The sequence below is a fragment of the Hemiscyllium ocellatum genome, chromosome 1 (genome assembly GCF_020745735.1).
Source record: "Hemiscyllium ocellatum isolate sHemOce1 chromosome 1, sHemOce1.pat.X.cur, whole genome shotgun sequence".
NCBI lineage: Eukaryota > Metazoa > Chordata > Chondrichthyes > Orectolobiformes > Hemiscylliidae > Hemiscyllium > Hemiscyllium ocellatum.
The window spans coordinates 21,487,454-21,512,747 of record NC_083401.1 but is presented as its reverse complement, the minus strand read 5'-3'; the positions used below and the strand labels follow the sequence as shown (position 1 = coordinate 21,512,747).

The 25,294-nt window shown below is 42.0% G+C and overlaps 1 protein-coding gene across 1 annotated transcript in view; it reads right to left on the bottom strand.

Annotated features, from left to right (window-relative positions):
• Window positions 1–25,294, bottom strand: part of atrn (attractin) — a 376,923-nt gene that overhangs the window by 248,373 nt on the left and 103,256 nt on the right. The window contains exons 10-13 of the mRNA XM_060840099.1: window positions 17,935–18,089; window positions 9,846–9,930; window positions 5,368–5,588; window positions 3,957–4,078 (exon numbers count right to left, since the gene is read on the bottom strand). Of these exons, the coding sequence (XP_060696082.1) occupies window positions 3,957–4,078; window positions 5,368–5,588; window positions 9,846–9,930; window positions 17,935–18,089 (583 nt within the window). The remainder of the gene's footprint in view (window positions 1–3,956; window positions 4,079–5,367; window positions 5,589–9,845; window positions 9,931–17,934; window positions 18,090–25,294) is intronic.

Here is a 25,294-nt window from a genome sequence, read left to right as displayed (position 1 = left end):
AGTTGTACCTTTGTGGACAGACTTTGGGGAGTCAGTTTTCCTTGACTCTGACCTGCTCTTGTCACCATTGTGTTTAGGTGGCGAGTCCAGTTGAGTTTCTGGTCAATGGTGCCCCTCCCTGCCAAGGATGTTGATAGTGAGGCATTCAGTGATGTTAACATCATTGCATATCAAGGGGCAGTGGTCATTGCCTGGCATTTGACAGACTCAAATATTACCCGCCACTTGTCAGTTCTAACCAAGATATTGTTCAGATCTTGGTGCTTTTGAACATGGACTGCTTCAGAGTCCGAGGAGTTGTGAATATTATTGAACACTGACTGCACAATCAGCAAGCATTCCCATTTCTGACCTTGATGGAGAGAAGTCATTGATCAAGCAGCTGAAGATGGTTGGGCCCAGGTCACTATCCTGAGATGTCCAGCATCTGAGATGACTGAACTCCAACAACCATGACTTTCTTCCTATCAGCCAGATATGACTCCAACCACCTGAGAGTTTAGCACTTGATATCCATTGATTCCAGTTTTGCTCTGGCTCCTTGTTGCCACATTCCGTCAAATCCAGCCTTGATGTCAAGGGATGTCACGCTCACCTCGGAAATTCAGCTCTTTTGTCCATGTTTGAATCAAGACTGTAATGCAGTTAAGGGAGAGTGACTCTAGTGGAATTCAAACTGGGCCTCACTGAGCAGCTGATGCTTCACAGCACTATTAATGGCACTTTCTATCACTTTATTCATGATCGAGAGTAGGCTGATGCAGCATTAATTGGCTGGGTTGAATTTGTCCTGATTCTTATGTGTAGGACATACCTGGGCAAGTTTCCACATTGTTGGGAAGATGTCAGTGCTGTACCTGGCAAGTTCTGGAGCACATGTCTTCAGTACTATTATCTGAATGTTGTTAGGCCTCATAGCCCTTGCAATATCCAGAACTTCCAAGCGTTTCTTGGCATTCACAATGAATGGATTGGATTCGTAATCCAATAGTATCCAGTCACGCTGGGAACCGCGGGAGGAGGGTTAGATGCATCATACACTTGACACTCCGGCTGAAGATTACTGCGAATGCTTCAGCAGTACATTTTGCGCTACTTGGCATGCAAGTAGTCCTTTTTGGTAGCTTCAACAGGTCAATTTCAGCCAAGACTGATGCCATTCCTGGCATGCCTCCTGCACTCTCTGTGAGCCAGGATTGATTTGCTAGTTTGATGATAATGGTTGAGTGGGAGTAATGCCCATTAATGATGAAGTAGATTGCATTTGAACACAATTCTGCGCTGTTGATGGCCCCAGCACCTCATAGATAACCAGTCTGGAGCTGCCAGATCTGTTCAAAGTCAGTCTTATTTAGTACTGTGATAGAAGAACCTCCATTGGGTTGTGTGGTACTAAGTGTGAAGGCAGGACTTGGTTTGCACAAGGACTGTGCGGTGGTCACTCATCAATATTGGCATGGACAGATACATTTGCAGCAGGCTCACTGGTGAAGATGAGGTCATGTATGCTTTGCACTCTGGTGGTTCCCCCACAACTTGCTGCAGATCCAGTCTAGCAGTTACATTCTTTTGTACCTGACCAGCTCAATCAGTAGTACTGCTGCTGAAAAACTCGATGGCGTACAATGAGAACCCCCAAGTGACCCAAAGTACATTTTGTGTATTTGCCATCCTTAGTGCTTCCTCCAAGTGCTGTTCAACATGGAGAAGTTCTGATTCATCAGCCGAGGGAAAACAGTACGTAGTAACCAGCAGGTTTGCTCGTCCTTGGTTAAACTGACACCATGAGATTTCATGAAGTCCACAGTCAATGTTGAGGACTCGCAGGGCAACTCCCTCCCAACAGTATACCACTGTGCCACCATCTCTGCTAGGTCTGTCCTGCCAGTTAGGTAAGACATATCCAGGGATGGTGATGTCTGAAACATTGTCTGCAAGGTATCATTCCATAAATAAGGCAAAGTCAGACTGTTGCTTGACTAGTCTGAGACAGTTCTCCCAATTTTGTCACTAGCCCCCCCATTTGTTAATGAAGAAGAGTCTGCATGGTCAACATGGACTATTTCTGCTATTATCTTTTCTGGTGCCTAGGTTGATGCAATCTGATCCATCTGATTTCATTTCTTTGAGACTTAGCCACATTGCTGTGGGTCTGGAGGAACATGGAGGCCAGACCAGAGGAAAGGATGACAGATACTGAACCATCGAACATTAGAGCACAGTACAAGCCCTTTGGCCCTTGATATTGTGCCGACCTGTGAAATCAATCTGAAGCCTCTCTATCCAACCAGACAGATTTTTCCGACAATGGTTTTCATGGTCATTGTTAGATTCTTAAGTCCAGTTTTTATTTATTGAGTTCAAATTCCACCACTACAGGATTCGAACCTAGGTCCACAGAACATTAGCTGAGTTTCTGGATTAACGGTCTAGCAACATATCATTGGGCCATCTTGCTCTTCACAGATCGTGACTGGTTCTGAGGAGTCAGGAAGTGAGTGAATTATTTGCTGCAGCAATTCTAGCCATTGATCTTCTCTTGTAGTCATGCTATTTATATGACTAGCTCAATATAGCCTTTGGGCAATGAAAACTCGCAGGATGAACATGGGAGATTCAGCGATGGTAATGCTACTGAATGTCAAGGGATGATGGTACATCTGCGGCCTGCCACTTTTCAGACTAAACCTGAACGCTGTCCAGGTCTTAGTGTATTTGAAGACAGACCATTTCAGCAACTGAGATACTGCAAAAGGCAAAATATTATGCAGTCAGTTAGCATCCCCATTTCTGACCTGATGAGGGAAGATCATTGATAATGCAGCTGAAGATGGTTGAGCCATGGACAATACCCTTTGGAATTCTTGCGAAGCTGTCCTGGAGCAGACTTCCAAATATCACAACCATCTCCCTTTATGCAGATTTGACTCCAACCAGCAGAGAGACTTTCCCCGCCTATCACTGACTTCAGTTTTGCTCCAATTCCTTAATGCCACACTCAACCAAATATGGCCTTGTCACAAAAGGCTAATCAATCTAATGTCACCTCTGGAGTTAGCTCTTTGGTCCATTGCTAGCCTCCAAGGCTTTCAGAAGGTTAGGAGGCGAGCTATCAAGGTTATGGCTAGCAACTGCTGCTTGGTGTACTGTTAATGGCCCCTTGTGCTGTTTTATTGAAGATTGAGAGCAGATGAATTGGCAGAGTTTGTGTTTATAGGACATAACCGGGCAGTTTTCACATTTTTGGGGAGATGTTAGAGTTGTAGCTGTACTGGAACTGCTTGGCTAGAGTCATGGCCAGGTCTGGAGCATGTCTTCAGTATCATTAGAATAAAAATAACATCACTGTAGTTCCACTGGACCACTGGGCTGCTTTCTGATTACAGAGAGGCGGTGGTTTAACAGGAGGCACACCACATCTCAGGCAAGAGGGAGATAATCAGAAGGACACTACTTCATAGTAATCTCAGCCAGCCAATTGAACCTGCACTGATAACATCACTTGCACGTCAAACAAGCCATCCAGCTAACCGAGTAAAATGATCCCTTATTGTTATTTTTACTACTAGAATATTGTCAGGGCTAAAATCCCTCGCAATATCCAGCTGTTTCTTGATATCACATGGAGTGTTTTAGTTGGTAATGTGAACATTAGGGATCTCAAGCCATCATCTGAATTTAAGGGTTTCCTCTGCCATCCTGTTGTAAAGGCACGACAGCTACTCAAAGAATTCTGAATTGCTATGTAAAAGCATATCATCTTTATTTTCTCATTAATACCAAGATGAGCAGTTTGGCCAGTGCATCTATATGTTCATTATGTTCCAAACTAAAGCAGATGCGACCATACATCATCACTTTCCGTGCAACAAAACTAGTTTATAGTACATGATTATCCTCCCAGAAGAGCAATTAATTAATTATCCCCACTCAAAAGATTTGGTCGGCATACTCACAGTGGCTTCTGTGCAGTTACTGTTCTTCGACAAACACTTATCATGACACCATTGACAGCCATTTGTGTTCACTGTACAGCTGTAGCAATCAGTATACTGATCACATTTTTCATTATCTGCATCTGTAGGACAGTGGTGTGGAATAAAATAGTTTTAATTAGAAATACAAGGTATTATGTACTGATACTTTATCCTACACTCTGCAACTATTTAAATGAAGATAATTTCATCCAACTAAACACACACTGTTGCTCTACCACCAGCAGGGCCTGGTGATTGTTTTACTGCTACATCTCCAGGGAATTTCCAAAGTGAACTTGATCCAAAATAGTACTGCAAACATCAAAAGATTTCCATATAAATTGGTTTTTGTAGTACAACCCATTTACTACATATTCTTAAATGACAAATTGTGGTAAGTGCATTACATAAACTGTGTGTAAGTCAATCCTGTCATGAAGAAAACACCAGCTCAAAATGATGCAAACCCCATTTCCCCTAAACTGTTCTAATGAAGTATTTTGTGTTGTTGCCACAATAATTAGTGTTGCAGCATACATATCATTTTGTTGTTGATCAATCAGTGCTAGAGATCACCGTGGACATGATCAATCCATTGACTTCAGCATTGTGCAACACTTCACTCTTCGCAAACAGAACAGTTACAGCTATTCCATCATATTCTCCATCAACTGATTCAAACATGAAACAAAGACTCGACATTGAATTGAGTACAGGAAAGATAAAATATTTTGCCAACAAAAGCAGCAGATCCCAAATATGCCCTTACTGATCTGAATGATGAAATGCATGAGACGTGCCAGTAAAAGCTACCACTCCAGGGCTCATAACTAATCGACTGCCCTCCCCAATTGATGCATATTACCAGGATTACTGGGTTGGAGCATGCGGGGAACAATGTAGGGAAACACTGCAAAAAAGGAAAACAGTGAATCTCACCCAACTTACAAAAGCAATGAAACACATTTCAGGGCAATACAGTTCCTCAAAATGCACAAATAACTGGGGTGTTGCGATCTTAAACCCCAATATCCTCAGAACAAAGGACCCAGTGCACCAGAAAAACCATTTAGAATTTCATACCTTCACAAATACAAGTTGTCAGCAATGCACTCAAAATAAATCACTTCAGTGACTGAGGCACACTAAAGAAACAATGGAATTGAAATAAGCTAGTCAGCTCTCATGCTTATTCTAGTTATCCTTTCAGAAAAGTAATAACTGTGGTTTGTGGAAGCATCAAGAGTTTGGTTTTATAATTGGAAATCAATGGCAAGTCAAAGAGGCATTTTAAAATCAAAGCAGAAAAGCACAAAAATGTTAAATATGCAGAAACATTAAATTAAAACATAGAATGCCGAAACCAGAAATATTAATAATGTAAACATACATGTCTTGTTGGGGCACATATCAAGAATCTGATGAGCCTCTCCTGCAGATGCCATTTCCCAGGGTATACATCGCAGCATGTTGGTATTCCACACACAACGGACTCCTGGGGCTGCCCCAAGACATGCCACTTCATCAGAAAAAGACCCACAATTGCTTGGTGTGAACATCAAAACGTCACTTAGCAGAAGACTGTTGAACCCACCAAAAATGTACATTGTGCTGAAAACGAGGAAAAACACAAGTCAACCTTGTACTTGCCCAGAATCCGACTCAACAATCTTTCTTAAGAACTTGAAGCAAAATGTAAAATCTCTGGTGAGACATTGTCATTCCTGGTCTAGTCCATCCAGACATATTGCTCAAAAATGGCTTCCCTAACACTTTTTATATCCTATTTTGTGGAAATATAACTTAATCTTTCCCTTCCAGAGATGCTATTCACCCCCGAAAGGTTGTCAGCACATGTTCATATTTATTGCAGATTCATAACCATGTAGCTTTGAAGTTAAACATACAGAGACAACATGCTAGTTTCTAGGCACAGATAATCTGACCACTATGATGTGTACTGATTGAACATTTAACAGATTTGTCTCAACCAGTGAATTGCTATGGTCAAACTACAGAACTGCAAATAGTATTTACACACTTCTTTGAGGACGTGACGAGAAGGTCGATGAAGGTTGAGCAGTGGGTGTGGTGCATACGATTTCAGCAAGGCATTTGATAAGGTTCCCCATGGTAGGCTCATACATCAAGTCAGGAGGTGTGGGATACAAGAAGATTTGGCGATTTGGATTCAAAATTGGTTGGCTGACAGAATTGGTTGTAGTTGCAAAGTATTCTGCCTGGAGGTCATTGGTGAGTGATGTCCTGCAGGGCTGTGTTCTTGGGCCTCTGCTCTTTGTAATTTTTACAAATGGCTTGGATGAGGAGGTTGAGAGGTGAGTTAGTAAATCTGCCAATGACACAAAGGTTGTAGGTGTCGTCGATAGTATAGAGGGCTCCTGCAGGCTGCAACACGACATAGACAGGATGCAGAGCTGGGCTGAGAAATGGCAGATGGAGTTCAACCTGGATAAATGCAAAGTGATGCATTTTGGAAGGTCAAACTCGAACGCTGAATATAGGATTAAAGACAGTAGCAGTGTGGAGGAACAGAGAGATCTTGGTGTTCAAGTGCATAGATCCCTCAAAGTTGCCACCCAAGTGGAGAGGGTTATCAAGAAAGCATATGGCGTTTTGGCTTTCATGAACAGAGGGATCGGGTTTAAACAGCCAGGAAGTTTTGCTGCAGCCCTACAAGTCCCTGGTGAGACCACACTTGGAATATTGTGTCCTGTTCTGGTCACCCAATTGTAAGAAAGATACAGAGACTTTGGAGAGGGTGCAAAGAAGGTTTACCAGGATGCTGACTGGATTGGAGGACTTGTCTCACGAAGGATGACTAAGCTGTGACTGTACTCGCTGGAGAGGAGGAGGAAGAGAAGTGACCTGATCAAAGTATACAAGGTAATGAGAGGAATGGATAGAGTCAAGATTGGATTGACTGGGATCATAGTTTTAAGATATTTGGAGAAAGGTATAGAGGAGACATCAGAGGTCGGTGCTTTACACAGAGAGTTGTGAATGCATGGAATGCATTTCCAGCAGTGGTGTTGAAAGTAGAGTCATTAGGGACATTTAAGCGACTGATGGACATGCACATGGACAGCAGTGAATTGAGGGGTGCATAGGTTAGAATATTTTATTTAGATTAGGAATCATCCTTGGCACAACATCGTGGGCTGAAGGGCCTGTTCTGTGCAGTACTCTTCTATGTTCTAAACTGAAAAATCTCTGAGTGCTAATTATGTCTGGACATAAAAGTACACTTCTTGAAAACCTGAATCCCAAAACTTTGAATTAGATTGACATTGAGTCACCACATAGTGATACAGGGTGACCCCTATATCCACGGGTCCTGTTACCACGGTTTCAATTACCCACGGTTTACCACGGGCTGAGCATACTGGGAATATTCCAGAACCAGGGGCTGCTGGGAAGGTACATTTCCCATTTAAATGAATGGGTTCACTCCTATCCACGCTTTCTACAGTAGGTCTTGGAACGTATCACCTGCGGGTAAGGAAGACCACTGTACAGTTAAACCTTCCACTTTGCAATACCTTCATGCATAAATGGACTATTCATTAACAGAAGGTGCAGGATTTTACCATAATGCAAAAAAGGTACAGTCAAATGCAGAAAGGCTTTGCAACAATTATAGCTACAAACGCAAGTTTCGCTCAATATGAAATGCGTACAAAGGGTGCAGGGACAATGCCTTGCAAGGGCAATCACAAGCCATCTGCATTCATGGGAACATACTCCTCTTAGTGATCAACAGGATGTCAGGTCAGAAGTTAAAGGAAGAGTGTCGACTTGAACAGAACTTAAATTATCAGTGGGTACCGATGTTTACAAGTTACCAGTGATACAATATACCGTTAAAAGAATGCCAAAGTATACTAAGATTATTAAAAAAAGGTAAGCCATGTGACCCATTCAGCTGAGGCGAACCTGACTGTGACCTATATTCCACTTGCCTGCCTGCTCCAATAATCCTCGACTCCCTTGTAATAAAATATCTGCCAAACTCAACCTTGAAAGTATGGAATTCCACAAAATTTTCCTCCAGGAGAATTCTCTCCATCTTAAATGGGAGATAGCAGGCACACTTGAAATAGGTGATTTTAGGAAGAATATACTTGCAATGAAAGCATGCCATTTATGAGATTCCTTCACAAGAGTCAGAAAGTTGAGCAGTACAGAAACAGACCCTTCAGTTCAACTCAACCATGCTGACCAGATATCCTAAATTCATCTAGGCCCATTTGCCACTATTTGACCCAGATCCCTCTCATCCCTTCCTATTCATATATCCATCCACATGCCATTTAAATGTTGTAATTATACCAGCTTCCACTCTTCCTCTGGCAGCACCCTCTGCGAGAAGACATTGCCTCTTAGGTCGCTTTTAAACCTTCTCCTCTGACCTTAAACCTATGCCCTTTAGTTGTGGACTCCTCTAGCCTGGGGAAAAGGTCTTGACTGTTCACTCAGCCTTGTCCCTCATCATTCTACAGATGTCTAAGGTCACTCCTCAGCCTCCTACACTCCAGAGAAAATGGCCCGAACCTATTCAGCCTCTCGCTGTAGCCCAAATCCTCCAATTCCAGGACCATCCTTGCAAATCTTTCCTGAACCTTTTTCAAGTTTAACACTAATTTTCCTGTAACAGGGAGACCACAATTGAAAGGAGAATTCCAAAAGTGGCCGAACCAATGTCCTGCAGAGCCACAACATGACCTCCCAACTGCCATACTCATTGCACTGACCAATAAACGTAAGCATACCGAACACCGTCTTCACAACCCTATCTACCTGTAACTCCACCTTCCAAGAATTGTGAATGTTCACCCAAAGATCTCTGTTTGGTAACACTCCCAAGGATCCTGCCGTGATTTGCCTTACCAAAATGCCATGTCTCATATTTAAACTCCATCTTCCAAGAATCAACATTCTCTCAACACCTAGCCTGTCAAGTTTCCTGAGAATCCTGGAAAATCTCAGCAGGTCTAGCAGCATCTGTAAGGAGAGAAAAGAGCTGACGTTTAGACAATTGACAGTTAGACTCGAAACGTCAGCTCTTTTCTCTCCTTACAGATGCTGCCAGACCTGCTGAGATTTTCCAGCATTTTCTCTTTTGGCTTCAGATTCAAGCATCTGCAGTAATTTGCTCTCATTCCTGAGAATCCTATTTATTTCTATTAGATCACCTCATTGTTCTGAACATCAATGAGGAATGCCCCAAACTATGCTACACGTTTCATGAATCAATGCCTTAATCCCAGAAACCAGGCTAGAGAAGCTTCTCTGACCTACTTTCTTTGCAAACGTTTCTTCCAAAACTAAAACTGTAACCTCAACTGCGCCCTCATCAATGCCCTGCAGGTTTGAGTTCACATATGTTTCAATAATGGGAAATTCCATTTGTCTTCTTAATTAGTTGCTGTACATCCTATGACTACTTTCTCCACCCAGGCAGGTTCAGGTCAGATCTGATTTCAAGAGGGGAGGTGCTGGCTCACCTACCTAAAAATGACACTAGGGCTCCAAATAAGGGACAATGCTAAGAACAGAATCACAATGCTACTGAGAAGGAACAGACCCAAAGATGGAGGAACCCAGGGGAGTGCTGATTTTGCTATGTAGAAAAAGCAGAAGCCCAAAATGACTTGATACAAAAAAGATGCATGATGTTCTTGAAGAAAACAATGGTATTGAATTATTATTCTTTGGTTTTACTTGAACATAAAGCTTATCATGAAAATAAACACAGAAGACTCATCAAAACATACAAAAACAATTTAAATAGTCCAAGTCTTAGCAATGTTTGCTATTAATATGACCAATGAAATCCCTGCACCTTACCCATTGTTGAATACAGCTGAATGACCAAACCGATTGATATCATGAGAAAGATCAGGCGGAGGCAACACAGACCACTCGTCACAAGCTGTGGAAAAATAAAAGCAAATCAATTCAAAGATCAAAGCTTGGTTATGAATTAAGAGAAATTATATGCCAATATCCATTCCATTTAAACTAACTGCTGTCATATGTTTGATCCAGCAACTTAAAAGTAGTTGTCACGGGCCTCAAAACACGAAGGCTATTTCATTTCAGACGCTGTCAAGCATGCTAAGAGTCTCCAGCACACTGGTTTTATCTCATAATTTCACTTAGATTGATCCATTATGGTATGGTTAACTTTAGAAATGAAAAGCATATTCTTTCTATATTTTGCACAAACAAATTTATTTGTTTATCAGCATATCCAATTTACTTTTCTGTTACTTACTGTCATTCTCACTATATTGCGCAGGCATGGAGTCACATACAAACCAGACAATTTACTGACCATTGTGAAATTTGAACTCCTGACTGGTGGGTTACTGGTTTGATACAACAACTAATATATCTTACCATGTATTTGTTTAAGTACTCTAGATTATCATCCTATCAGTATTTACTGTGGAAAAGGACATGGAAGATATAGAATGTAGAGAAATAGATGGTGACATCTTGAAAAATGTCCATATTACAGAGGAGGAAGTGCTGGATGTCTTGAAACGCATGAAGGTGGATAAATCCCCTGGGCCTGATCAGATGTACCCTAGAACTCCGTGGGAAGCTAGAGAAGTGATTGCTGGGCCTCTTGCTGAGGTATTTCTATCATCAATAGTCACAGGCGAGGTGCCGGAAGACTGGAGTTTGGCTAACATGGTGCCATTGTTTAAGAAAGTTGGTAAGGACAAGCCAGGGAACCAGAGACCGGTGTGCCTGACGTCAGTGGTGGGCAAGTTGTTGGAGGGAATCCTGAGGGACAGGAAGTACATGTATTTGGAAAGGCAAGGACTGATTAGGGATGGTCAACATGGCTTTGTGCATGGGGAATCACGTCTCACAAATTTGATGGAGTTTTTTGAAGTAGTAACAAAGAGGATTGATGACAGCAGAGCGGTAGATGTGATCTATGTGGACTTCAGTAAGGCGTTCAACAAGGTTCCCCACTGGAGACTGGTTAGCAAGGTTAGATCTCACGGAATACAGGGAGAACTATCCATTTGGATACAGAATTGGCTCAAAGGTAGAAGACAGAGGGTGGTGGAGGAGGGTTGTTTTTCATACTGGAGGCCTGTGACCAATGGAGTGCCACAAAGATCAGTGCTGGATTCTCTACTTTTCGTCATTTATATAAATGATTTAGACACAAGCATAAGAGGTGTAGTTAGCAAGTTTGCAGATGACACCAAACGTGGTGGTGTAGTGGACAGCGAAGAAGGTTACCTCAAATTACAACACGATATTGATCAGATGGGCCAATGGGCTGAGAAGTGGCAGATGAAGTTTAATTCAGATAAATGCGAGGTGTTGCATTTTGTGAAAGCAAATCTTAGCAGGACTTATATACTTAATGGTAAGGTCGTAGGGAGTGTTGCTGAACAAAGAGACCTTGGAGTGTAGGTCATAGCTCCTTGAAAGTGGAGTCACAGGTAGATAGGATAGTGAAGAAGGTGTTTGGTATGCTTTCCTTTATTGGTCAGAGTATTGAGTACAGGAGTTGGGAGGTCATGTTGCAGCTGTACAGAACATTGGTTAGGCCATTACTGGAATATTGCATGCAATTCTGGTCTCCTTCCTACTGGAAGGATGTTATGAAACTTGAAAGGGTTCAGAAAAGATGTACAATGATGTTGCCAGGAGTTGGAGGGTTTGAGCTATAGGGAGAAGCTGAACAGGCTGAGGCTGTTTTCCCTGGAGCGTTGGAGGCTGAGGGTTGACCTTACAGAGGTTTATAAAATCATGAGGGGCATGGATAGGATAAATAGACAAAGTGCTTTCCCTGAGGTGGGGGAGTCCTGAACTGGAGGGCATAGGTTTACGGTGATAGGGGAAAATATTAAAGAGAACTAAGGGGCAACTTTTTCACGCAGAGGGTGGTACGTGTATGATATGAGCTGCCAGAGGAAGTGATGGAGGCTGGTACAATTGCAGCATTTAGATGGGTGTATGGACAGATTTGGAGGAATATGGGCCGGGTTGTGGCAGGTGGGACTAGATTGGGTTGGGATATCTGGTCGGCATGAACGGGTTGGACCGAAGGGTCTGTTTCCATGCTGTACGTCTCTATGACTCGATGACTCTATGTTCCTCCTCTTCCATAATGAAATGGTTTAATTTGAAATGTGACACAAAGATTTGCACAGACCAGCAGAAATACACCATAATAGTGAAAACATAAGCCAAGAAATCTCCTGTGGATAATTCCGTACAAATGCTCCACAATCCTTAGAAGTGAACAACCAAAAAATTATCTAACTGCTCTCATGTTGCTGTTCAGAAGTGCTCTACTGCCATCTGGAGACAATCTTCCTCACATCCACTGGAAATACAGGAAAATTAAATCTTCGACAGATTAGAGAAGCTATCATGTACAGTCATATGGAACAACATGAAATATGACTGCTCCTCAATATGAACGAGAAAAGAGCTGAGGCAGAGATAAATAGCACTAAGCAGAATTGTTCAGATGTGACTTGGGGTAAACAGCAAGCAGAATTTGCAGACATGGTAGTGTATTCCTCAGGATACTTAAGTGTGTCCAAATGCAGCAATACTTCCATAATATCCAATCTTGGGCTGACAAGTAGCATTTGTACCACATGGATGCGAGGAAATGACAATCCCCAACAAGCGAGATTCTAACCATTGTCCATCAAGATTCAAACATGATTGCAAACAATGAACCCCCCACTCATACTAATCAGGTCACCACTGACCAGAAATAACCGTACAAGCCATATAACTATTGTGGCTACTTAAATTTCCTGTTTTGGGGCAATCTGAAAGACAGCCTAAATGCAAGTTCTCTGTTTACATACCATCTTTAATAATGCCAATTTTGATTTGAAAGCAGTGTTTAGATGTAGTGGAACAGGTACAAAGAGACAATCAGAATGCCTTGTACACAGCTAAAGCAAAGACAAAACACTTCCTGTTCTCTCTCTCTCACACACACACACACACACACACACTCTCACACACACACAAAAAACAACATTTCAGTGACAATGCTGCCCTCTGCTGCATACCTTTACAACTTGTGAAGCACAAAAATTGAATATTTCAAGTCACAGCAAAGTCAGAGCATTAATTAAACTACATCCTTCTGCTTAATTGAGCAGAAACTGCTCCTGATTGACTATTAGCCCTCAAGCACTCAACGGCCTATAAGAGAGCAGGCTTCAAGAAAAAAAATCAGTTTTTAAAAATGTGACAATAGGCAGCATGAATTGCTCAAGATTATTTTTCCAGGAGAAAACTTCACAGTGTCACAGAAATGGCACAGTAGGAAACTATTCAGCAAAACATTCCTGCACTAGATCATTCAAAGAGCATCATTACCGAGTATGAATTTCTCCTTTTCCCCCCATACCCTTGTATATCATTTTTATCCAAATAATCATCCAATGCCTTTACTGATTGGCTCAATTGAACCTACCTCCACCACGTTTCTCGGCTGTGCATTCTTTATTCAAACTACATACTGCATGACAAAGTTTTCCTCAATTGATCCTTGCTTCTTTTACATATTACGTTAAAAGCTATGCTGTCTCACTCTTGAAAAATTTCTCCCTATCTACTCTACGAAGTTCAGTTGTCATTTTGAAAACCTCCATTAGTTCGTCTCTTTGCCATGTTATCTCCAATTTCTTCAATTTATCCTCACACCTGAAATTCCTCATCCCTGGAACTATTCTTGTAAATCACTGCTGCCCTCTCTCCAATGTTCTCATATCTGTTCTATAATGTTGTGACTTCTATACAATACCACAGCTGAGGTCTAATAGGTGTATTTTGCAATACAAAAGCTGTTTTAATCCAAGTCTTTTTTCTGTGGTGGCATGTAGAAGCAAGAGGCATTCAGGAAGGTGCTGTATGCTAGGATAGCAAAATCACACACAAAGGCATCTGAGTAGCACCTGAAATAAATGTAGTAAATGCTGTTGAAAAAGAGAGACGTTAGGCTATCTCAGGCCTGTGATTCTAAATCAACAAGTTTTTCTTCCATTTCTGACCGGTTTGTCAGACAGTTGCACCACGTATTTGTTTTGTTTCTCAAATTTGAAAGTACTCCTTATGTTTTCATGTCAAAGAAAAAGTCAGGTTAAATGACATTCCTTGTTTCAGATGCTGAATAGCCAGCTGTGCATTCTCAGCATTTATGTAATAGCCATAATGGCTTTTATCACCTGCAGCAGTAAGGCCATTGCTTTAAAGAAATGCACGATTGCCCTGAATTCATTGAGAGTATCATGCTTTCTCGTGCATTGAAATGCATAAAATCCTTCATCACAGAAAAAAATATTTGCATTGGTTTATACAGCCTCTTGACAATCCATCGTAAACGAATGGAGAAGGCAAACAGTAAGGCATATACATCCATCAGGCTGCGTTAATTCAATGTTATTAGAAATTACACAGCTTTTACGAGACTTTTTCCTTGATTGCTCAATACTTTGTAAATATAAAAGCTAAAAATAAATCTTCCTCTTCAGGGCTTCTACCTCACCAAGGCCAATTCACACAAAAAAAAAGTTGTGAAAATTCTGCTCACATTTTAACATGACAAATTCCACCATAGCAACTGAGAAACCACAGCATTCGAAATAAATACTCCTCCTTTTGTTTTGAAAGGTCTGCGTGCCTTTTACTCAGTATTAATGCTTTTTTATGAAATGCTAGAATCATTGTCAAAACATAATTAGCTCTCCCTTGGGCCACAAGCTGCATACTAATTTCTGTTAATATCCGTTCAATAGTTTTCACAAAAAGGGGCAAAAATATTGTTTGTCATGCTTGCCTTCCTGCTCCAACACTGCTAAGTACTGCCAAATTAGGGGAAATTTTGTGCTGTTGTCTGTGCCTGCTTGGAACCAGATTGTAACAGGTCACTTGCTGCCAGAGAAGAATCTCTGTTCTGAATCTCAATCACGAGGAGGAAAGTCCAGCACTACAACAGAATTCAGTCCCATCAAGTACTGTGAATTCAAATCAGAATCTTCTCAGAATCGTTACAGAGTTATAAAATCATTAAAGTTAGTTAAATGTATGGAGGATAGAGAACTAATGCTCTGCTGCTCCATGGACTCTGCCTGACCTGCTGTGCTTTTCCAGTGCCACCGGTTTGGACTCCTTCAATTGCTTCCACAGCATAATTAAATGGCATGAAGGAGTTTTGCCCACAGCTGAATGGAAAAAGGGAAAAGGGAAAATATCCACATCCTTTCTTGTGCAGTGCATCCAACTCCAACTCTTAGGATCAAGCATGTAAATCAGTGGATAATGACAGATGTCTGATATCTGATTCAACTGTCTTTAACAGCATGAAACACTACATTCTTCAACTTAGTGGACATAATCCACTTTCCAAAATGTCTGCAATGCAGTCTCTCGTATTTTTAACTTTTTGTTTACAGCAGATAATGCCAGTAAGTAACAAGTAACCCAACATTCACCTATGAAAAAAAGTCTACGTGTACATCTGAGTACACTATTAACTGAACCATAAAAACCAAAGAAAGTTACAGTACAGAGGGAGGCCAGTTGACCTTGTGTCTGTACTGGCTCCCGAAAGAGCTCCCCACCTGGTCCTAATTTCCAACCCTACCTCTGTTGCCCCTTAAATTAATTAACTAGTTGAACAAGTACTTTGGATTACAAATAACCTTCCAGAAATGCTATGGATCAGTGTGTCAAGCAAGAAGGAGGAACTGAAGGAAACCTTATTAGTCAGGAAACAGTATTGTGAAAATTGATGGGATTAAAACCCTCTAAGTCCCCAGGACATGATGAGTGGCTCCCAGAGTCCTTAAGGAAGTAGCCCTGGAAATAGCAGATGCCTTGGCGATCATTTTCCAGCATCCTGTAGACTCTGGAAGAGTTTCAATGGACTGGAGGGTAGCTAACATAATCTTACTCTTTAAAAATGGAAGGAGAGAAAATGGAGAAGTCTAGGCTGGTTAGCCTGACATAGGTGCTGGGGAAAATGCTGGACTTAATTAAGGATGAAGTAATAACTGAGCATTTGGAAAGCAGTGATAGAATTTGTCCTCGCCAGAACGGATTCACAAAAAGGAAATCATGCTGAACTAAGCATCTGGAATTTTTGATTATGTGACCAGTAGAGAAGATAATGGTGCATCAGTAGATATTGTATAGCTGGACTTTCTAAAGGCTTTTGACAAGGTTTCACACAAGAGATTAGTAAGGAAAATTAAAGCACATGGTATTGGAGGTAATGTATTATTATGGACCAAGAGCTGGTTGGCAGACAGGAAGCAGAGAGTTGGAATAAACAAGTCCTTTTCAGAGGGAAAGTGCTCCAAGATTCAGTGCTCAGACCTCAGCAGTTCATAATATACATTAACAATTTGGATGAAGGAATCAAATGTCATATCTCCAAATTTGCAGATCACTAAGCTTGGTGTCAGTGTGTGCTGTCAGGAGGATGTTAAAAGGCTGCAGGGTGAATTGCACTGATGGGCAGAGTGGGAAAATACTTGGCAAATGCAATATAATGTGGATAAATGTGAGGTAATCAACTTTTGTTTCAAAAACAGAAAGGCAGATTATCATCTGAATGTTGGCAATTTAGGAAAAGGTGAGATGCAATGAGACCTGGGCATCATGGTGGAACAGATGCTGAAAGTGCAGTTGCAGCAAGCAATGATGAAAGGTAGTGTCAGCATGCTGTCTTTCATAGCGAGAGGATTTGAGTTTCAGAGTTAAAATGTCTTACGCAATTTTACAGGGCCTTGGTGAGGCCAAATCTTCAGTGTTGTGTGCAGTTTTGGTCTCCTTGTCTGAGGAAGGACATTCTTAGTATTGAGGGAGTCCAGTAAAGACTGGACCAGACTGATTCATGGGATGGCAGGACTGACATGAGCAAAGATTGGATCGACTGGGCATGTACTGGAATTTAAAAGAATTTGGGGGGGGGGGGGGGGGGAAAGAGAGAGAGAGAGAGCAGGGAGTCACAAAGAAACAAAAAAAGTTCTAATTAAACTGGACAGGCTAGATGCAGAAAGAATGTCCCCAGGGTTGGGGAAATCCAGAACAGGGGATCACAGTCTAAGAATAAAAGACAAGCTATTGAGGACTGAGACGGTGAAGAATTTTTTTCACTCATCTGGGATTTTCTTCTACAGGAAGCTGTTGGGGCCAGTTCATTATATATATTCAAGAGGGAGCTGGATATGACCTGTGGGAATGGGATACTGAGATTGCATGATCAGCCATGGTCTTATTGGATCGTGTTGCAGGCTTGAAGGACTGAACTCTTATGCCTACTTCCTATGTTTCTAAATTAATCACTTCCAAATACATATTTAGCTCTCTTTTGAAAGCTCATATAGAATCTGCCCCCACCACTCTCCCAGGCAGTGCATTCCAAATTCCAACAAATCTGAGTGAAGACCTTTCTAATCTCTTGCTGACAATCTTGAAACTGTAACACCTGGTTACTGATATAACTATTGAAATCATTTTAATATTTGCACTGGTCACTAAGAAACGTATGTTGTTTTGTTCAGAAAAGTAAGTTTTACAATCAGTTCAAAGGTTTCAAACAATGACTTAAAAAGCTAGCCACAATGGCTCACTGGGTGACTCTGACATTGAACTGGAATGTCCCAGATTCTATTTCTAATCTACGCTCACCAAAGTAACAGGAAAATGATTTATCTTTAGAAATAAGTAGAGGTTCAAGACATTAATAAGATATGAGGTGCTGAGTGTGAACTGAAAGTAAACAAAACAAAGTGCTTGCCCAAAGACCAACATAAAACTGGAACATTGTCGCAACAAGAGCACCAGTTAGTTAAAATGCAAGTTCAGGAACATTACTAATGAATCATGATACATAATATAAAATATAAAGTATCCAGCAGCTCACCCAAGTCATAAGCCATGAAGTCCGAAGAGAAGCACTTAGCTCCATGGCTCATTGAAGTGTCATTGTGAGTATTCCCACCAAATACCAACATGGTTCCACTGACAATAATGGCAGTATGCAGGTAACGGAAGAATCCTCGGTCCTTCAAGATTGTCCTTTTGAAATGGAAAAGAATGGATATCATTCCATATTTCTTTAACAAGGCATTACCATTTTAAAGCAGCAATTTGAAAACGCTTGTGTGTCATGATTGTGAACTTCTTGGCAATGTCAGGTCTAGAGGGGAAGGCAAAGAAAAATAAATTCCCAGGAGCTCCTTTCCAATAAGTTAGTAAACTTCCACAAAATTTCTATCAAATATTCGCACATGAACTACCTGCCATATTGGGACATCCCCAGCGACCGTACGGCCAGAGACACCCCACAAATACAGATACATTCTTCAGCACTTATTGACACCCATCCACAGAAACACTGCACTAACCTAACAAAGTACATCTACACAAAGTTCAAAATCACACACCAGGTTCTGGTCCAAAAGGTTTATTTGGAAGCACTAGCTTTCGGAGCGCTGCTCCTTCATCAGGTGATTGTCAGCACTCCAAAAGCTCGTACTTCCAACTAAACCTGTTGGACTATAACCTGAGTGTTGTGTGATTTTTAACCTTGTACACCCCAGTCCAACACCAGCACCTCCAAATCATGACATCGACATACACTAATACATTATCAGTGGATAAAACAATACTACTTTATATAAAGATAAACAAAATGCTGCAAAATCAAAGACAGAAAATATTGGAATATTGCATATTGGATATAGCTGAAGACTTTGTACTCCTGGCAGCATATGGATACATTCCAGAAAAATAAAGGTATCTTGTATTCTCAAGGTCTATAATCTTAGCTTGATTCCAACAGTGCAAGGGCATCCCTTTATCCAATAATATCAGAGTGAAAGCAGAAAAAGTAACAGAAGATATTCCCATGTTAGATCAGTTTTTAATATCCACTGACCTGCAGCTACGCTAAAAGAACTTGTTTTGTTCGTTCAGTGTTAATGTTAGGCCAGTAATGGAATGTATTGCATTTGAAATTTGACATGATCTATTTTTCATTTTTACTATCAAGCAGTGATCTACTCAAAAATGGTTTTGGAGAGAATCAGGATGTACATCCATGACTCAGGGGGAAGTGTGAGCGCAGGTTTTGCAATTCCTGCGGTGGCAGGGGAAGGTGCTGGGAGGGGAGCGTGGGTTGATGGGGGCGTGGACCTGACGAGGTAATAACGGAGGGAACGGTCTTAAAACACCAACAGGAGTGGAGAAGGAAATATATCTCTGGGGTCAGTTTGTAAGTAGCGGAAATGGCAGAGGACGATGCAATGTATATGGAGATCGGTGTGGTGTCTGTCCTTGTTGCAGTTGGAGGGGTGGGGTTCGAGGGTGGAGATGCAGGACGTGGATGAGGTGTGCTGGAGGGCGTAATCAACCATGTGGGAGGGGAAATTGCGGTCTTTAAAGAAGGAGGTTATCTGTTATGTTCTGAGGTGGAACTGGTCCTCATGGGAGCAGATATGGCCGAAGTGGGAGGAATTGGGAATAAGGGAGAGCATTTTTGCAGGAGGCAGGGTGGGACGAGGTGTAATCAAGGTAGCTGTGGGAGTCGGTGGATTTGTAGAAAATGTCAGTGTTGAGTCGGTCACCGTTGATGGAGACGGAGAAGTCCAGGAAGGGGAGAGAGGTGTTAGAGATGGGTCCAGGAAGGGGAGAGGATTTCACCAGTTTCCTCTTTTCCCCTTCCCCCCTCCTTACCCTACTCCAAACTTCCAGTTCAGCACTGTCCTCATGACCTGTCCCATCTGTCCATCCTCCTTCCCACCTATCTGCTTCACCCTCCCCTCTAACCTATCACCTTTACACAACCTCCATCCACCTATTGCACTCTCAGCTACCTTCCCCTCAGCCCCACCCCTCTCCCATTTATCTCTCCACCCCCGAGGGTCCCAGCCTCATCCGTGATGAAGAGCTTTTGCCCGAAACGTCAATTTTCCTGCTCCTTGTATGCTACCTGACCTACTGTGCTTTTCCAGCACCACACTCTTGACTCCACCATAACCTCCCTGCTCTTATAATCAATGCCACTAATGATGAAGCCAAGAGACACATATGCCTTCTTAGCTATCCTAATAACCCACCATCCTATCTTCAGGGATCTGTGGACAAGCATCCAGAGATCCATCTGTTCCTCTGAGCTGTGTGGTGCCCTGTCATTCATTAAATACTCCCTTATTCCTTGTTACTTTTTTTTTTAGATTAGATTACTTAGTGTGGAAACAGGCCCTTCGGCCCAACAAGTCCACACCGACCCGCCGAAGCGCAACCCATCCATACCTCTACATTTACCCCTTACCTAACAACGGGCAATTTAGCTTGGCCAATTCACCTGACCCGCACATCTTTGGACTGTGGGAGGAAACCGGAGCACCCGGAGGAAACCCACGCAGACACGGGGAGAACGTGCAAACTCCACACAGTCAGTCGCCTGAGGCGGGAATTGAACCCGGATCTCTGGCGCTCTGAGGCAGCAGTGCTAACCACTGTGCCACCGTGCCGCCCACTTCTTCTAAAGTGCATCAGCTCACACTTAACACAGTTAAATATCATCTGACCATTTGACCAAGTCATCCAAATCCTGCTGGAATCTAACACCTTCTTCTTCACTGATAACCATCCAGTCCATTTTCTTGCCATCTGCAAACAGATGGAGAGACTTCCTGGTTCATCACCAGTTCATTTCTAAGTAAATATCTTCTTTCTGATGATTGCACTGTGCCTTGTATTTTCTATATCATTTATCGACAACACAACCAATAAGGGACCCAGTATTGATCCTTATGGTATGCCATTTAACACTTGCCTTAAGTCACACATTCTTCTACCAGCAAACATTTTCTCCTAACCCAAAGTGAATTTTGGGTCCAACTTGCTAGGTTACCCTGGATCCTATATACTTTTACCTTCTTTCCAGTCTCCTATGGGAGACCTTGACCAAGGCTTTGCTGAAATCTACATAGACTACATCAACTGTACTATTCTGATCTGCAAACTTATTTTTTTTTCCCTTAAAGACATTAATGAACTCAAGTGTTTTTTTTCCCCCAATATTCCATGATATGGTCACTACGACAGAGGTCAGCTTTCAATTCCAGATTTTATTTATCAAGTTGAAACTCTACCAACTATCATGATGGGATCTGAACCCACATCACAACTGCATTTGTCGGGGCTTCTGCCCAGTGAAATGACCAAACCACTATCTCGCTGACCGACTCCAGCAATGTGCAAGTGTGCTGTGAAACAAAAGTGCAAATGACTTGGTTCAGCGACAAATCAGGATGGGAAACAATTGCTGGATTTGCCAGCATCACCTGCATCTCATGAAAGAATAATAATTCTAAAGGAAGGCACAGGAAAAGAGAATTGAATAACTAATACACATATGCATCCAATATGGTAGCAAATTGTGAAAGTGGTCATAAAGCATTAAGTATCCTCAAAGAAACAATGGAGACATGAAGAGAAATGTTTTCATGCAATGAGTTGTTAAAATTTGGAATGCACCGCTTGACTTTATGACAGACGCAGGTTCAATTAAGGTTGAAGAGAAAGTGAGGACTGCAGATGCTGGAGCTCAGAGTCGATAGTGCTGGAAAAGCACAGGAGGTCAGGCAACATCCAAGGAGCAGGAGAATCAACGTTTCAGGCATAAGCCCTTCATTAGAAATCAGGCACGTGGGTCGGTGCTGAGAGATAAATGGGAGGGAGCTGGACAGAGGTAGCTGGGAAAGCAATAACTGGATGAAGGTAAGGGGGAGGTGGTGGTCAGAGGGGGAAGTGATGGACAAGTCCAGACAACAGTGTGGAGTTGGAGGCTTGGGACTGGGATAATGAAGAAAATTAGGAATCTATTAAAGTCCACATTTATCCCGGGTAGTTGCAGGGTCCCAAGACGGAATATGAGGTGTTCCTCCTCCAGGCATCGGTGGTGGCAACTGTTTGGCAGTGGAGGCAGCATAGGACCTGCATGTCCTTGGCGGAATGGGAGGGGGAGTGCTCAACCACAGGGCGGTGGGGTTGGTGGGTGCGGATGTCCCAGAGATGTTCTCTGATTTTGTAGAAATATAGAGGCCCACTGCAGGCCTGGGAAAGCATTGCTCTTGTGTCTGAAAAGGAAGAATATGCAGGGTTACAGAGAGAGGCAAGAAAATGGCACTCAGTGAATTATTTATTTGGGGAACTGTGGCAGACACAATGGGCGAATGGTCTTCTTCCAAGCTGGGACAATTGGAGAATTCTGTGAACATGTACAGAATGAAAGCTGTGAAAAATAATCAAACAGACTGACACAACCCATGAGCAATCCACTTAACTAACTCATATCTTTGGATTCAAAATTAGCAATCTTCCCAGGACGTATATTACTCACAAGAAAGACAACGATATATAAAGAACAAGTTTAGCCATTGACTTGAACTCGCATCACTAATTCTTTGTAATCCCCAGGTATAAATCCTGGAGTACCTCAATGTGAATACTAGTATCACAAGAACAGTTGTATATATACTGTGATTAAAAGAGAAGGTCAGAGGATGTAATCTCAGTCTCCCTAAAGCTTGCCCACCACCTGCAACGCACAAATCATGACTGGGATGAAATAGTCTCCACCTGCGTGGGTGAATGCATCACCAACAATACTCAAGCATCTCAACACCATCAAGGACACATCAGCTGGTCTAATTGGAACCTCACCCACCAACTTCAACATTCACTCCTTTTGTTAATGACACAGTGGTAGACATATGTACCATTTACAAGATCGACTGAAGAAAGTCTCCAAGATTTCTCTAATAATCCCTTCTACGCATTAGAAAGGCAAGGCTGGCAAGTGCAGTGAGACACATTCAAGTAGAAAATAGCAAGGGTACAGGGCATCAAGGTGGTAGAGGAGCAGAGCTCCTGAGCCAGGGCTCGTCCATTCCTTTTCTTTCTCGTCTTCTCCTTGCTGGTATTTTTTTTTAATTTTTTAAAAAAACTTATCTTTGGCGTTGAGTTCAGACGGTATTGTGGCACTGTGGGATTCCAGCACAGATCTTGTGGCAGCAGTAAGTGAGCCCAAGAAGACTAGATTGAGCTCTTACTCACTTTTCCAGGGCAAGCACTGGACCTGGTAATGGAATGGACAGACGCTACTTTGACAGTGGCAAGGTATTCCCAACAGCGAGAGATGGCACCTGAGGATCAGCAACTTTGTCTGTTGGCTTGGTCCAGTAGTGCAGCAAAACAAGAACAGAAGGCATCACAGTGACATCAGCATAGTGGACTCAGCAATGAGAGATGCAACTCTGACATTTATTGGTCCGGCGCAAGCACTGGCGGAGGAGAATCGATCCAGTGGCAAAAGTTGGCGCTTGAAGAATGACAACTTTGACATCGGTTGTAGATGGTGGCAAGGCAGTGGAGGACAGATGGCAGCACAGGTGCCATTGATGATGAGCTGGTTCAGGACTGATGGACTCTCCTGAAGCTATATCTTTTTATTTTTATTCTTAAACTGTTCAAAATGGTGTCGAATAATGGCAACAATGGAAAAACTTTTCACCCTATTTTACCTTTTTCTCACTACAAACTTTACATGACAACAAAATTAGTCACATTCATAACAAGTGTGTTCCCATTAAGACAAAGGGTTGGACCAAGAGCAGAAAATCCTCTATGACAAGGGGCACAGAGATTACAATTTCGAAAAAGAGAGGTTATGGAAGACTCTGGGGGCTCAATATGGCAGAGTGCAAGGGGAATAAAAATGAAATTAGGAAAGATAACAAGACAGTAGAAAGCACTGGCAGGGAAAATAAAAGAAAACATGAAGGAATTTTTTTAATCCCCAAAATATAAACAGCAACAAAACAAGTAGGGGAAGAGTAGGGACCATAAAACTAATCCATAGGAAGATATTTTGTGTTTGTCTTGTTAAAAGAAAAGGATGATGTATGTGTAGACATATGACGGAGGAGGACAGTGAAAAGTATTAAAGTATTAAAAGAAATTTATAATAGAAAGGAGCTATCAGCAGGTTTAGGAGCCTTCAAAATGGATTCAACTGGTCCAGCTAGTGATGCTCACGTGCCATTAAAAAGTAGCAAACCAAGAGAAAAATAAAACAAAGATCTCCAAATGCTGAAGATCTGAAATAAAAACAGAAATTGCTGGTGAAACTCAGCAGGACTAGCCTGGCAGCATCAACAGGAAAAAGATAGAACTAACTCTGAATCTGGTGACACTTCATCCGTTGGTGAGTTATGCCAACAATTTCTATTTTTGTAATAAAATGAGGACAGCTTAGTACATCCACATTACAAGCATGAAAATGGGCTAAACACAGCCTTGCCACAGTCACCCAAATCCTTCAAACATTAGCAAGACGAGTGCAAATTCAAAGCACTGATTCATCCCTACCTCATGACCCTTGAATCCCTGACTAATCAAGAATCGATCTTAGCCTTAAATACAAGCAACGACTCTGCCCCATAGCTCTGTGGCAAGGAGTTCCAAAGACACTCAATCCTCTGAGAACAGAAATTCTTCCTCATCTCAGTCTTAATTTGGTGCTCCTTTATTCTGAATCTAGGCCCTCTGGCGCTAGACTCTCCCATGAAGGGAAACATCCTCTCAGCATTTACCCTGCCAAGCCACTTAAGATTCCGATATGGTTCGATGAGATCATCTCTCATTCTTTTGAGCTCCACTGCGTAGACTCTCAACTTGTTTAACCTTTCCTTACAAGATAATCCCTCCATATCAGGGATCATCCTAGTAAATGTCCTATGAAATGGTATCTTTCCTTAAATAAGGAAACTAAAACTGTTCACAGTACTCCAGATGTGGTTTCACTAACACCCTGCAGTAAGACTTTCCTACCCATACACTGCAATTCATTGAATATGGGTTAACATTCCATTACCTGCTGTACCTGTGTGCTAGCTTTCTGTGTTTCATGCATAAGTACCCCTAAGTTGATTGGTGTTGCAGCTTTCTGCTGTTTCTCTCCATTTAAATAATATTCTATCCTTTTGTTTTCCTTTCCAAAATGAACAATTTTGTATTTTTCCACATTGTAGTCCACTTGCTAACGACTTACCCACTTCCTTAATGTATGTAAACTGTTCGTCCCCCTCTCACACACCGTCTTTCCACTTAGTGCCTTCTACAAGTTTGGCTAATGTACATATATTGTGAACTGTCACAGTCCCAGCACTGACCAATGTGCAACGCCTCTGGTCACGGTTGCCAACCCTATT